Genomic DNA, 13,985 nt, shown 5'->3' on the forward strand with positions numbered 1-13,985 from the left:
TCCAGGGGATCTTCCCAACCCAGGGATTGAACCCAGGTCTCCTGCATTGCAGGCAGATGCTTTACTGTTTGAGCTACCAGGGAAGCCAGGATGTATCAAGTATATTCCAAGTTCATTATAGCATTTCAGTTTATGGTTTAATTTTTAAATGGATCCTTTCTAAAAATCATATCTAGCTAACTTTTAGATTTCTAGTAAATACCATAGTACAACTAATTATGAGGATATTCATGAAGATTTTACCTACATAATAACAATATGCAAGTACTCTTATCATTAAAAATTCATACTCAAACTCCAAAAAAGGTAAAGAAACCATATAGATCAGACTTGGAAAGATTAGACTTACCAAGGGGAGCCTTTGCTAGGGTCTTATTTTCCACTATCCGTATATGTCTTCCAAGAGTATCTTTCAAGTGTTCTAGATCAATTTCTATAGAAATAAACATAACAAAACACTTTGTAAAGTAACCCTAACATATGAGTATTTCTCTTTGTCTGTCTGTATGTGTGTTCATGTGTGGTACTATCTTAAATAGCCTAGTTATTAGTAAATATGCATTATAATGGAATATCTTGGTTGCAGAATCATTAAACCTTAGAATTAGAATGGCTGTTAGCAATCATTAAGTCTCCATATATTGAGACTTAGAGACATTAACAATTTGACCAAGACTGTGTATCCAGATAATGAAAAACCTGATGCACAACCTTATGCCTTTAACAGTGCTTTTTTCATACAGTGCTATCTCTTAAACTAAATTAAAATATCCTGGAGAGGTTATGATAATAATCAACTGTTAAGTTTAAATTAAAATCAAAATCATACTATAGGGATATATACCAGTGATGTGGAACACAACATTTTTTTCCTCAGGCTATGTTGCAAACTAGGGTCTCCATGGAAATTTACCATGGGGCAGAAATTCTTGGACTTTCCAGGAATATTTTAATGCCCCTTTTATGTTACTTAAGTGTAAACAAAGTAGGCATCAGTGATGTAAAAGAATATCAGAATATGTTGTAGACTGAAAAAACGTGCTCTCCTAGGTCCCTTTAGCATGTAGACCTGGTAGTCTGGAGGAAGAAATGGTTAAACTTGGAGAAGTACCTGGATTGAGACTGGGTCTCTTTCATTTGAGTTTTATGCCATTTGAAATTTTTGCTTGATTTAAACTGCTGCTGCTGCTAAGTCACTTCAGTTGTGTCCGACTCTGTGTGACCCCATAGACAGCAGCCCACCAGGCTCCCCCGTCCCTGGGATTCTCCAGGCAAGAACACTGGAGTGGGTTGCCATTTCCTTCTCCAATGCATGAAAGTGAAAAGTGAAAGTGAAGTCGCTCAGTCATGTCCGATTTAAACTGTAATTAGGTCCAATTATGAGAAAAATATGTTAACATTATTAAAGGAGAGTTTATATTGAAAGGAATAATTAGGAATGATCAACTACTGGATTTAAAATACTGTAGCTAATTAGTTTCTAGCTGAGTGTGTACCTGAAGTTAGAAACCTGTTATAACTAAGATGCCCAGATGGAAGTCTCTCTTTGGAGAAATGTATGAGCCGGTAAGTATTAAAAAGGTTGTGCTATTTGTGTAGAGGTGGTTACCTGCTGCAGCACCATTGCCAAAATGACAAAACAGTGTGTCTGGTTAGGTAGAACAATTAACATTTTGTGAAAGTAATAAGATGTATAGCAAAATGAAACTGGGGAGTATTAGCAGATACATTTTAGTTTCTCTGTTTCTCTCTCCAAATGGTATACGTAACAAGGACTTGCTCATTTGCATTAAGGAAGCAAAGATTCCTTAGATAAGTAAGAGGCAATGAGGATAGCATTAGAGGGAAGATTAGGTTAAGTACTATCAATTAAAAGACATATGCTAGAGAAATGTGTAACCTAGAAAAGTCAGAGTTTTCTTTTATCATATCCTCCCACTTTCAAATCCTTTTTTAATTCTATTCTTTTTGACATTCATTGAGTTCGTTTTAAAAAATATATAACATACAATTTGCCCGTTTAAAGTGTTCATTTCAATGTTTTAAAAAATATATTCAGAGTTATATGACCATCACCACAATTAATTTTAGAAGAGACTAGACAGTGTTCTTACCAAAAAATGATAATTATATGACATGATGGAAGTGTTAGCTAACACTGGGGTGGTCATCATATTGCAATGTACAAATGTATTAACATACCATAAATGTTAAACACACAATGTTATAGATCAATTTTTTCACAATAAAAAAAGAATCTACATCAGAATTATGCTAAGTAAATTCTAGTAATTACAGTGAGGTATAGAAATGCTACCCTTATATAGCATTATTCCCTCCACTATATTTTTGCACCATTGTTATATATAATAACCCATAACCTATATAGTCATTGCTTTGTTAAAATTATGATTATTATTTGTGTATAGGTTTTAATACTATCTTTTATAATTACAGAATTACTTTAACCCAGTCTCTTTTTTATGGGGTTCAGATTACTGTCTGAGATCACTTGCTTTCAGCCTGAAGAACTTTCTTTTGTACTTTTGATAAAGTGAATCTTCTAGCAATGAATTTTCACAGTTTTTTATGTTTTAAAATCTCTTTACTTCACTTTTATTTTTTGAGAGGTAATTTGGCTGGATATAAAATTTGGGGTTGATCATATTTTTTTTTGCATTTTGGTCATCCTATTGCATTTTGTTCTCCATAGTTTCTGATGAAAAGTCAGCCATAAATCTTATTGGAGTTCCCAACAGAGTAGAAATGCCAGTTTTCCAGAGTGTGTATACTAATTTATACTTCTACCAGCAGTTTCTGAAAGTTCTACAATATTATCATGTTGTAGAACAAGTTGCTCTACAATATTATCATGATTTGATTCTGTCATTCTTTGACTTAAACTCAATGATCTATGTCATAAAACCCTCATGAATTTAACTCCAATTTTCTAGATAACTAATAAGACTGTACCATTTTCAAATGTTTATTAGTCATTTAGATACATTCTTAATTTCTGTTACAGTGCTTTTGATTTCTAGCATTTATTTTGATTTTTTCTTAGAGATTTACTCTATGCATAATTACCTATATATTCTTTCATATAGTCTACATTTCTGCAAAGGCCTTTATTATATTAGTCACAGTTAATTTAAATTCCCAGTTTGATAATTCCAAAATTTCTGCTATATCTGCCTCTGGTCTTGATGATTGCTTTGTGTCCAGCTTACATGTTTTGCTCTTTTAGCATGCCATATACTGTTTTAAAGCTAGACATGATGTATCAGGTAAAATAACTGAAGTATTTAGGTTTTTATTATGATGTTTTATGTTCATCTGGAGAGGAGATCAGCAGGTGTCACGGGCTAAAATTTCTTTTATTTTCCTTTTCTGGTCTCCTCTGTGGTTTTTGATTTTCCCTAAGGAATACTTCTTTAACGGGCCCTGAGCACTGCAGTTTTTCCATTGGTAACCCTCTGTTATTATCCAGGGGCCTTAGTGAAGTAGTTGTAAGGTATGAGAGAGAGGGAAAGCATTCTATAAACCTATGATTAGTTCTCAGTCTTTTATTTACACTTTCCTCTGGGCTGTGACTTTCAAAATTGCTTTTCAGCATGTTTACTGAATTAGATAAAACAGAGAGGCTAAAGAGGACTGGACTTGAATATCTGCCTTCCTTGACGCTGAAAGTTCAAGAGGTTAGATTCTGGCATTTCTTTTTCTGGACATCTGTCAGGTTCCAGTAAAGTAGTTTTTCTTAAAGTTAAGGCTGTGTTAAGAAGAACGCAATTTTAGATGTTCACTTTTCTCCCCTTTGCTGAATGCATGAGTAGATTTTATTCCTGATATTTACCCGAGGCACCTGAAAGTGTATGGTATATCCACGGTTGTGTTGAGAACTTTTTAATTGCTCAACCTAGTTCATGTCCAGTTTCCAACAATTACTAAATTACTCTTTAAGTTTTCCTACTAGTTTCTGGCTCCAGTGTTAGTTTGTTTCTAAAAATATGTAATTTCCAGTATCCATATATCTCCTCAGTTTGAGAGGGGAAATTTGCTCTCTAACCTCATTCTTTGATGGAACTGAGAAGGGTTGTTGACTTTAAGATTCTTTAGCTTTTTTTGGTTTGGAGTGTGGGAATGAGGACTTCCAAGTTTTTCACATGTTCAACTGGTAAGAAGCTTTGCAAATCTTTAAAAAATAATTATTCCTAGATATTTTATTTGTTTTAGTACTAAAATTTCATCATCCCTAAAAAATGTTCATTTTCAATTTTTTGTTCTTGGTATATAGAAACAGAATTGAGTTTTCTACAGTTTTACTCTATATTCAGTAATTTAAATAAATACAGCTGATATAAGAGTTTATCTATAAACTACAGATTCTTTTAGATTACATACCTCCACAGTTACATTGTCTGAAATTTATGAGATTTCTTTAAATCCTTACAACTTGCATTATTAATTTTTTGTAATATCTATGGTTGCCAGTACAAAAATGAGTAGAAATAGTGATAACAAACATACATGTCTCATTCCTAATATTGAAGGAAATATTTTACTATTAAATTGCTGAAATTTATTTGTACTTTTTAAAAGATAAGTGTCAAAGATATATTATAAGCAAAGTTTTATTGAAGTTTAATGACTTTTTTCTTTATTCAATAATGTGGCAATGTTTTCCTATAATGTTTTTTATTCCTGTAAAGTTGGTAGTACTATTCCCAGTTTCTAGTCTGATTTAATAGCTTGAGTCTTCTCTCTTTATTCTTCATGAGTCTAGTTAAAGTTTTGTTAATTTTGTTGATATAATGTGAGTCTCTTATGGGCAGCATATAGTTGGATAATTCTTTTTCCATTTTTTCAATCTCTGTATTTTGTTTAGAAAGCTTAATCATTTACATTTATGGTAATTAATGAAAAGGAAAGAACTTACTTCTGCCATGTTTATATTTGTTCTCTGTATTTCTTACATTTTTTTGTTCCTCATTTCCTCTAATACTGCCTTCTTTCGTGTTCAACTGATAGTTTAAGGGACTAGTTTTGTTTCCTTTCTCATTTCCTTTGGGCATATTCTATACATATTTTCCTTTTTGTTACCAAGGGAATTATGCATAACATCTTAAAGTTATAAAAATCTAATTTAAATTGATGCCAACTTAACATCAATAACATCCAAAAGCTGTACTTCTATATGGCTCAATCCTTTTCGATACTGATGTTATTAAGCATATCTTTATACACTGTGTGCCCAATAATACAGATTTATCATTACTTTTATATATTTTTCCTAAAACTATTATACAAAATTAAAAGTAGAGCTACAAACTAAAACTACAATAATACTGGCTTTTATATTTGAGATGTATTTATCTACACTGGAGATCTTCATTTCTTCATATAGCTTCAAGTTACTGTATAACATTGTTTCACATCAACCTCAAGGATTCCCCTTAGCATTTTCTATAGAGCAGGTCTAATGGTAATCTTGTTAACCCTAGAAGCTCTCCTATTCTTTGGGGTTGGGTTTGTGCTGGGCACTCCTTCATATTTCTACAAAATTTTCTGACCATTTTGAAGACGACTTTTTCTTAAAGGGAGAATCCTCTTGTTACTGTAAATATTTTATTGTTTCCCAAAGTTCTGACAAAGTTAGTTCTAATGGTTTTTTGCCTTTCCCCTTCCTCACCCTTTTTCATTGTTTCTGTCAGGGATTAAAAGCTTGGGGCCTCCTAGTCTGTCATTTTGCTGACATCTGCCTTAAAATGGTTGTTCAGAAGCTGCCAATGTTACACTTAAAATTATCTTATTGGAAATTAGTTAAGTACTTAGTCACTTGGCCACACGAGCTTTAGCATAGGTTTTGTTTTTGGCTGTGCCACACAACTTGTGGGATCTCAGTTCTCTGACCAGGGACTGAACCTGGCCTGTGACAGTTAAAGTCCAGAATCCTAACCACTAGGTCACCAGGGACTTTCCTAGCTAGGTTTTTTAACTATTAGACATTTGCCGACTTTGTGATATAAAGGTCACAAAGTAGACATATTGCCTATCTAGTGATAGTTCTATTTTTTTCATTGTCTTGTTATCACAACAGATGATATAAGTAACAAAAACTGTGTTTTCTAAAGAACTGATCATATAGCATCTAGTTTATATCATGAAAATTCACAATGTAGGGAAAAACCTTTTTTTTTTTTTTCATGAGCAGGTAAACTCTTAAGCATTACTTAATTAATGTTTGGTGAAGTAATAAGCAGATGACAAATTCTTTTAAAGATACATATTAATTGATATATAGACTGTTTAATAAAAGAATAAAATTATTACAGCTTTCCCTCAGTATCCACAGGGGAGGGTTCTCAGAATCCCCTGTGGATACCAAATCCTGAAGATGCTCAAGTCTCTTGAATAAAATGGTGCAATATTTTCCTGTAACCTACGAACACTCTCCTATATATTTTAAATCATCTCTAGATTACTTATAATACCTAATACAATGAAAATGCTATATAAATAGTTGTAAATGCTATCTAAACCACTGCCAGTGCATAAACCATTGTTTTTTGGAACTTTCTGAAAAATTTTCTTCTGAATATTTCTGATCTGTGGTCAGCTGAATCTGTAGATGTGAAACCCATGGATACAGAGGGCTGACTGTTTATTAAACTGAGAAAGGTTACCTTATGTTTGAATTTCTTATTTTAATAACTGTATAATACAGTGGAAATGCTTTAACTCTTAGAACGTGTTCTCTATTGCACCTAAACATTATAAATCTCTACTTACCAATTACTTTGTTTAAATCTAATTGAAATATTAAGTCATCAATTGATGGATTCATTTCTGGAAGATTCTCTGCTATATCTGGATGTTCTGTGGTTGTTTCCCTTTTAACTGTAAGAATAATAGATTGCCAGATTAGTAGATACATAACTAATATTTTGTGAGGGTAAAATTATACTACATAAAGTTAATTAGAGAGGTGTCACCTTACACTTCCTCTTCATGGCTCACACCCTTGTGGCAAAGAGGCTCACATAACTCAGTGAAGCTATGGGCTAGGCTATGCAGGGCTACTCAAGACGGACAGGTCACAGTGAAGAGTTCTGCTCACAAAATGTGTGGTCTACTGGAGGAGGGAATGGCAAACCACACTTGTATTCCTGCTGCAAGAAACCCATGAACAATATGAAAAGGCAAAAACATATGACACTAGAAGATGAGTCTCCCAGGTTGGAAGGTGTCCAATATGATACTAAGGAAGGACAGAAGGCAATTACTAATAGTTCCAGAAAGAATGAAGTGTCTGGGCCAAAGTGGAAATGATGCCCAGTTGTGGATATGTTTGGTGGTAAAAGTAAAGTCCAGTGCTGTAAAGGGCAATAATGCATAGCAATCTGGAATGTTAGGTCTGTGAATCAAAGTAAATTGGACCTGGTCAAGCTGGAGATGGCAGGAGTGAAGATCAACATCTTAGGAATCAAAGATGTTGTTTGATTTAGTGAGCTAAAATGGAAAGGAATGGGAGAATTTAACTCAGATGACCAATATATCTACTACTGTGGGCAAGAATCCCTTAGAAGAAAAAGAGTAGTTAGTCCTCATCGTTAACAAGAAAATCTTAAATGCAGTACTTGGGTGCAAAGTCAAAAATGACAGAATGATCTCAGTTCGTTTCCAAAGGAAGATATTCAACATCACAGTAATCCAAGATTATGTCCCAACCACCAATGCTGAAGAAGCTGAAGTTGACTGGTTCAAGACCTACAAGACCTTCTACAGCTAATACCAAAACAAGACGTCCTTTTCATCAGAGGGGATTGAAATGCAAAAGAAGGAAGTCAAGAGATACCTGGAATAAAGGGCAAGTTTGGCCTTGGAGTACAAAATGAAGCAGGGCAAAGGCTAACAGAGTTTTGCCAAGAGAACACACTGATTATACCAAACATTCCTTTTCAACAACACAAGAGATGACTCTATATATGGACATCACTAAATGGTCAATACCCAAATCAGATTGATTATATTCTTTGCAGCCAAATATGGAGAAGCTCTATACAGTCAGCAAAAACAAGACCAGGAGCTGACTAAGGCTCAGATTATCAGCTCATTGCAAAATTCAGGCTTAAATTGAAGAAAGTAGGGAAAACCACTAGGCTATTCAGGTATGACCTAAATCAAATCCCTTATGACTATACAGTGGAAGTGTCAAATAGATTCAAGGGATTAGATCTGATAGACAGAGAGACAGAACAACTATGGATGGAGAATTGTGACATGGTACAAGAAACAATCCTGTACAAATGACTAAAACCATCCCAAAGAAAAAGAAATGCAAGAAGGCAAAATGGTTGTCTTAAGAGGATATACAAATAGCTGAGGAAAGAAGAGAAGTGAAAGGCAAGGGAGAAACGGAAAGATATATCCAACTGAATGAGAATTACAGAGAATAATAAGGAGGGATAAGAAGGTCTTTTTAACTGAACAATGCAGAGAAATAGAAGGAAAACAACAAAATGGGAAACACTAGAGATCTCAACAAAGCTGAACATATAAAGAGAACATTTCATGCAAGGATGGAAATCATAAAGGACTGAAACAGTAAGGATCTAACAAAAGTAAATAAAAGTGAAACTGTGGAAAATTCTTAGAGATGAAATTGTTAGAAATTCTTCTAACAAAAGTAGAAGAGATTAAGAAGAGGTGGCAAGAATACACAGAAGAACTTTACAAAAAAAGGTCTTAATGACCTTGATAACCATGAAGGTGTGGTCACTCAATTAGAGCCAGATACCTTGGAGTGTGAAGTGGGCCTTAGGAAGCATTATTATGAGGTAATAGTGCTGAGCTATTGAAAATCCTAAAAGATGATGCTGATAAAGTGTTGCACTCAATATGCCAGGAATTTTTGGAAAACTCAGCAGTCGCCACAGGACTGGAAAAGGTCAGCCTTCATTCCAATCCCAAAGAAGGGCAATGCGAAGAAATGTTCAAACTACTGTACAATTGCCCTCATTTCAGATGGTAGTAAGGTTATGCTCAAAATCCTTCAGGCTAGGCTTCAGGAATACATGAACCAACAATTTCCATCAAATAAATTGTGGACCTAGGTTTTATTTGATTCTTAAGAAGAACAAATATAAATCAAATTTTCTGTTATACTAAGTCAAAAATCCAAATAAAAAATTTCCAGTCTTTCTAATGGACATGAGTTTGAACAAACTCAGGGAGATAGTGAAGGACAGAGGAGCCTGGTATGCTGCAGTTCATGGGGTCGCATATGGTTGGACACAACTTGCTGACTGAACAACAATCTTTCTAATAATGTCCATTTTTCTAGAAATCCATTTTTGAAGCAAACATAAAAAATAGATAAATTTACTTAAAATATACACAAAAAATACACTACTAAAGAGTTGTAGTAGAAAATATAAAATATCAAGAGTAGTGTCCAATAGATAAAAAACAAACATTTCTTTTCCCTTCTTGAAACTACGTAACAATATTAAGAATAGCTCTACTGGATAACAACAAATATGTTTTAGCAGATAATGATACTTGATAAGAACTGAAATGTAAATGCTGGGTAAACGTCACGTTGTTAAAAATGAAATAACTGCAACAATTCCATAAGTTTCCTAGAAAAATGTCTCCTAAACTTGTTCTCTATGAAACACTATTCCAAAGAAAGAGAAAGACAGAGTTTCTTGCTCAACAAATTTAAGAAATAAAGTATAATAATTAGAATATTAAAGACTCCAAGAAATGAGGGGTGCTAATAGCATTACAGCATTTACTAGTTCTGTAGAACTTCAATTTCTGGTAAATTATGTTTTAAAATATCCACTCTAAGGAAAAAGTTCAACTAACATAAAATTGGTGCACATTAAAATGTAATTTTAAACTGTCAAGTATTTTATGATGACTTTTAAAATATGTATATGAATGTAATTCATACTTCTCAATATCTGAGGGTGGTAAACTCCACTTAGTTGAGTGTTATCCTTGTATCCTTTAGTTCTTACTAGATCGTCAAGTGCAAATTTCTCATCTGAGAGTTCATCCACATCTTGATCTACCAATATGAATAAAACTTTCAATTAAATACAGAAACACTATTGAAACCTATGCATTATGGCTTAATTCCAAGGAGATTATAATGTCTGGAGTTTAGGAAAATATTCTTATATCAATAAGAAGAGAAAAATGATTACTCAATAAATGTTAGAAGTTCATTGAATAGATTTCAATTTCTTTATTGTCTTAACTTAATATAGAATATATTTCTGTGTCAATCCAACAGCTAATACCCTGATTTATGTTGAAGCACCAAAAGATATCCCCATTTTTTAACAATCCCCATTTATAAACAAAATCAGAATGTGAATCATTATCATTTTAACAATTACCTAGTTCTGATAAAGTTAGTATGATAAATATATGGATCAGCAATATTTCTTACATGATTAAACATACAGATTTGTCATAAAAGGTTTTATATGGCAAAAAATCAAAATTGTAATCTTAACCTCAGTGAGCTACAAGAGAACACAAATAGACAACTAAATAAAATCAGGAAAACAATACATATACAAACAGAGAAGGTCAACAAGAGACAGAAAACATAAAAGAACCAAACAGAAATTTTGGAGCTGAAGAACACAATGACTGAAGAATTTAACAGAGAGCTTTTTAGTAGCACACATGATCAAGCAGAGGAAAAATAATCAGTGATCTCAAAGACGGATAATTTGAAATTACCAAGTAGAACAACAAAAAGAAAAGAAGAATGAAAAAAAGTAAAAAAAAGTCTACGGAACATATGGGATGCCATCAAGCAAATATATGCCAGATAGTTATTCCAGAAGAAGAAGAGAATAAGAAAAGGACAGAAAGAAATAATGGCTGTAAAATTCCCAAAACTGAGGAAGGAAGTGGACATACAAACTTATGGATCCCAAAGAAGTCCAAATAGATTTAATTCAAAGAGATCTACACTGAGACATACACTTAAATTATCAAAGGTCAAAGACAAAGAAAGAATTTTAAAAGCAGCAAAAGTAACTTATTTCACACAAAAGAACTTCAGTAAGACTACAATGGATTTCTAAGCAGAAAACTTAGAACTACAAAAGCGACAAAAACAATAAAATGGCAATACAAAGTCATTAACAATCAAGAACTACTTTAAATATAAATAAATTACACTCAAAAAAGATTGGAGAATGAATGAAAAAATAAGATGTAATTACATGCTAACAATATGCAATTACATGCTATTAATAAAAGATCAACTTTAGATATAAGGACACACACAGGCTGAAAGTGAAAGGATAGAAAAAGATATTTCAAGAAAATGGTAATCAAGAGAGATCAGAGGTGGCTATATTAGACAAAAAAGACTAATAGAAAGCTGCCCCAAGACACAAAGAAGGTCATTACAATGATGAAGGTCATTTCATCATTTTGATGAAAGAATCAATTCAACAGGATATAACACTTACAAATACATATATGCATCCAATAATGGCTCACTTGAATATATAAACCAAACACTGACAGATCTGAAGGGAGAAATAGATGGCAAATCAAGAATAGAAGGAGACGTTAATATTCCATTTACAATAATGGATAGATCATTCAGACAAAAAATATGTAACAAAGACTCAGTAAAGATAAGTAAAATCAGTAAAGAGAGGGCTTGAATTATTTGAATTCAAATGGACTTGAGATATCTACAGAGCATTCCACTCAAGAGCAGTAAAATACACATTCTTCATAAGCATTCTTCTTCAGGACAGATCACATTCCAGGTCACAAAACAAATCTTAATGTGTTTAAAATTAAAATCATTTCAAGTATTTTTTCTAACCACAGTAGGAAAAAAAATATGAATAAATAATGGAAGAAAAATGAAAAATTCACAGACACATGGAAATTAAACAACACAATCTTGAACAACCACTGGATCAAAGAAGAAATCAAAAGGGAAATTAGAAAATATCTCCAGAGAACAAAAATGGAAACACAATATACATAAACATGTAGGATGTACAAAAACAGTATCCAAGAGGGTAGTTTGTAGTAATACACATCTAGATTAAAAGAGAAGAAATATCTCAAAGACCATAAATTACACCCAAAGGAACTAAAAGAATAATAACAAATTAATGTCAATGTTATCACAAGTAGGAAATAATAAAGATGAGAGCAGAAATAAATGAAATAGGGAACATAAAAACAGTAAGAAAAATATGATAAAACTAAGAGGTGATTTTTGAAAAGACACACAGAAATTGACAAAGTTTTAGCTAGACTGTCTAAGAAATAAAGACGCAAAGAAAATGAGAAGTGGAAGAGAAAACATTACAACTAACACCACAGAAATAAATATGCTATAAGGGACCATTATGAACAAGTATACACCAACATATTGAACAACTAGGAGCAAAGGAATAAATTCCTAGAAACATACAGCCTACCAATACTGAATCATGAGGAAACAGAAAGACTGAACAGACCAGTAACAAAGGAGACTGGGCAGTAGTCAAAAACCTACCAACAACAACAACAAAAGCCCAGGACCAGATGACTTCATTGATGAATTTTACCAAACATTTAAAGAAGAATTAACAGGAACTATTCTTAAACTCTCCCCCAAAATACAAAATGAAGCACTTCTTTTTTTAAAAAAATATATATTTATTTATTTTAATTGGAGGCTAATTACTTTACAATATTGTAGTGGTTTTGCCATACATTGACATGAATCTGCCACAGGTGTACACGTGTTCCCCATCCTGAACTCCCCTCCCATCTCCCTCCCGATCCCATCCCTCTGGGTCATCCTGGTGCACCAGCCCCGAGCACCCTGTCTCATGCATCAAACCTGGACTGGCGATTCATTTCACATATGGTAATATATATGTTTCAATGCCATTCTCCCTAATCATCCCACCCTCGCCCTCTCCCACAGAGTCCAAAAGACTGTTCTATACATCTGTGTCTCTTTTGCTGTCTCGCATATAGGGTTATCGTTACCATCTTTCTAAATTCTATATATATGCATTGGTAGAGGAACCAGAGATCAAATTGCCAACATCTGCTGGATCATGGAAAAAGCAAGAGAGTTCCAGAAAAGCATCTATTTCTGCTTTATTGACTATGCCAAAGCCTTTGATTGTGTGGATCACAAGAAACTGTAGAAAATTCTGAAAGAGATGGGAATACCAGACCACCTGATCTGCCTCTTGAGAAATTTGTATGTAGGTCAGGAAGCAACAGTTAGAACTGGACATGGAACAACAGACTGGTTCCAAATAGGAAAAGGAGTACGTCAAGGCTGTATATTGTCACCCTGCTTATTTAACTTATATGCAGAGTACATCATGAGAAATGCTGGGCTGGAAGAAGCACAAGCTGGAATCAAGATTGCAGGGAGAAATATCAATAACCTCAGATATGCAGATGACACCACCCTTATGGCAGAAAGAGAAGAGGAACTAAAAGCCTCTTGATGAAAGTGAAAGTAGAGGGTGAAAAAGTTGGCTTAAAGCTCAACATTCAGAAAACGAAGATCATGGCATCCGGTCCCATCACTTCATGGGAAATAGATGGGGAAAGAGTGGAAACAGTGTCAGACTTTATTTCTTTGGGCTCCAAAATTACTGCCAATGGTGACTGCAGCCATGAAATTAAAAGACGCTTACTCCTAGGTAGGAAAGTTATGACCAACCTAGATAGCATATTCAAAAGCAGAGACATTACTTTGCCAACAAAGGTCCATCTAGTCAAGGCTATGGTTTTTCCTGTGGTCATGTATGGATGTGAGAGTTGGACTGTGAAGAAGGCTGAGCACCAAAGAATTGATGCTTTTGAACTGTGGTGTTGGAGAAGACTCTTGAGAGTCCCTTGGACTGCAAGGAAATCCAACCATTCTGAAGGAGATCAGCCCTGGGATTTCTTTGGAAGGAATGATGCTA

At 33.7% G+C, this 13,985-nt stretch overlaps 1 protein-coding gene across 12 annotated transcripts in view; it reads right to left on the reverse strand.

The window, feature by feature from the left end:
* Window positions 1–13,985, reverse strand: part of CCDC7 (coiled-coil domain containing 7) — a 266,671-nt gene that overhangs the window by 44,393 nt on the left and 208,293 nt on the right. For 11 of the 12 annotated variants that reach the window (XM_059892902.1, XM_025000934.2, XM_025000939.2 and 8 more), the window contains 3 exons: window positions 9,962–10,078; window positions 6,790–6,897; window positions 350–433 (listed from right to left, as the gene is read on the reverse strand). In XM_059892902.1, coding sequence (XP_059748885.1) covers window positions 350–433; window positions 6,790–6,897; window positions 9,962–10,078 — 309 coding nt within the window. The remainder of the gene's footprint in view (window positions 1–349; window positions 434–6,789; window positions 6,898–9,961; window positions 10,079–13,985) is intronic. The other variant, XM_025000940.2, reaches the window with a different exon arrangement.

Source organism: Bos taurus, chromosome 13 (assembly GCF_002263795.3).
Source record: "Bos taurus isolate L1 Dominette 01449 registration number 42190680 breed Hereford chromosome 13, ARS-UCD2.0, whole genome shotgun sequence".
Taxonomy (NCBI): Eukaryota; Metazoa; Chordata; class Mammalia; order Artiodactyla; family Bovidae; genus Bos; species Bos taurus.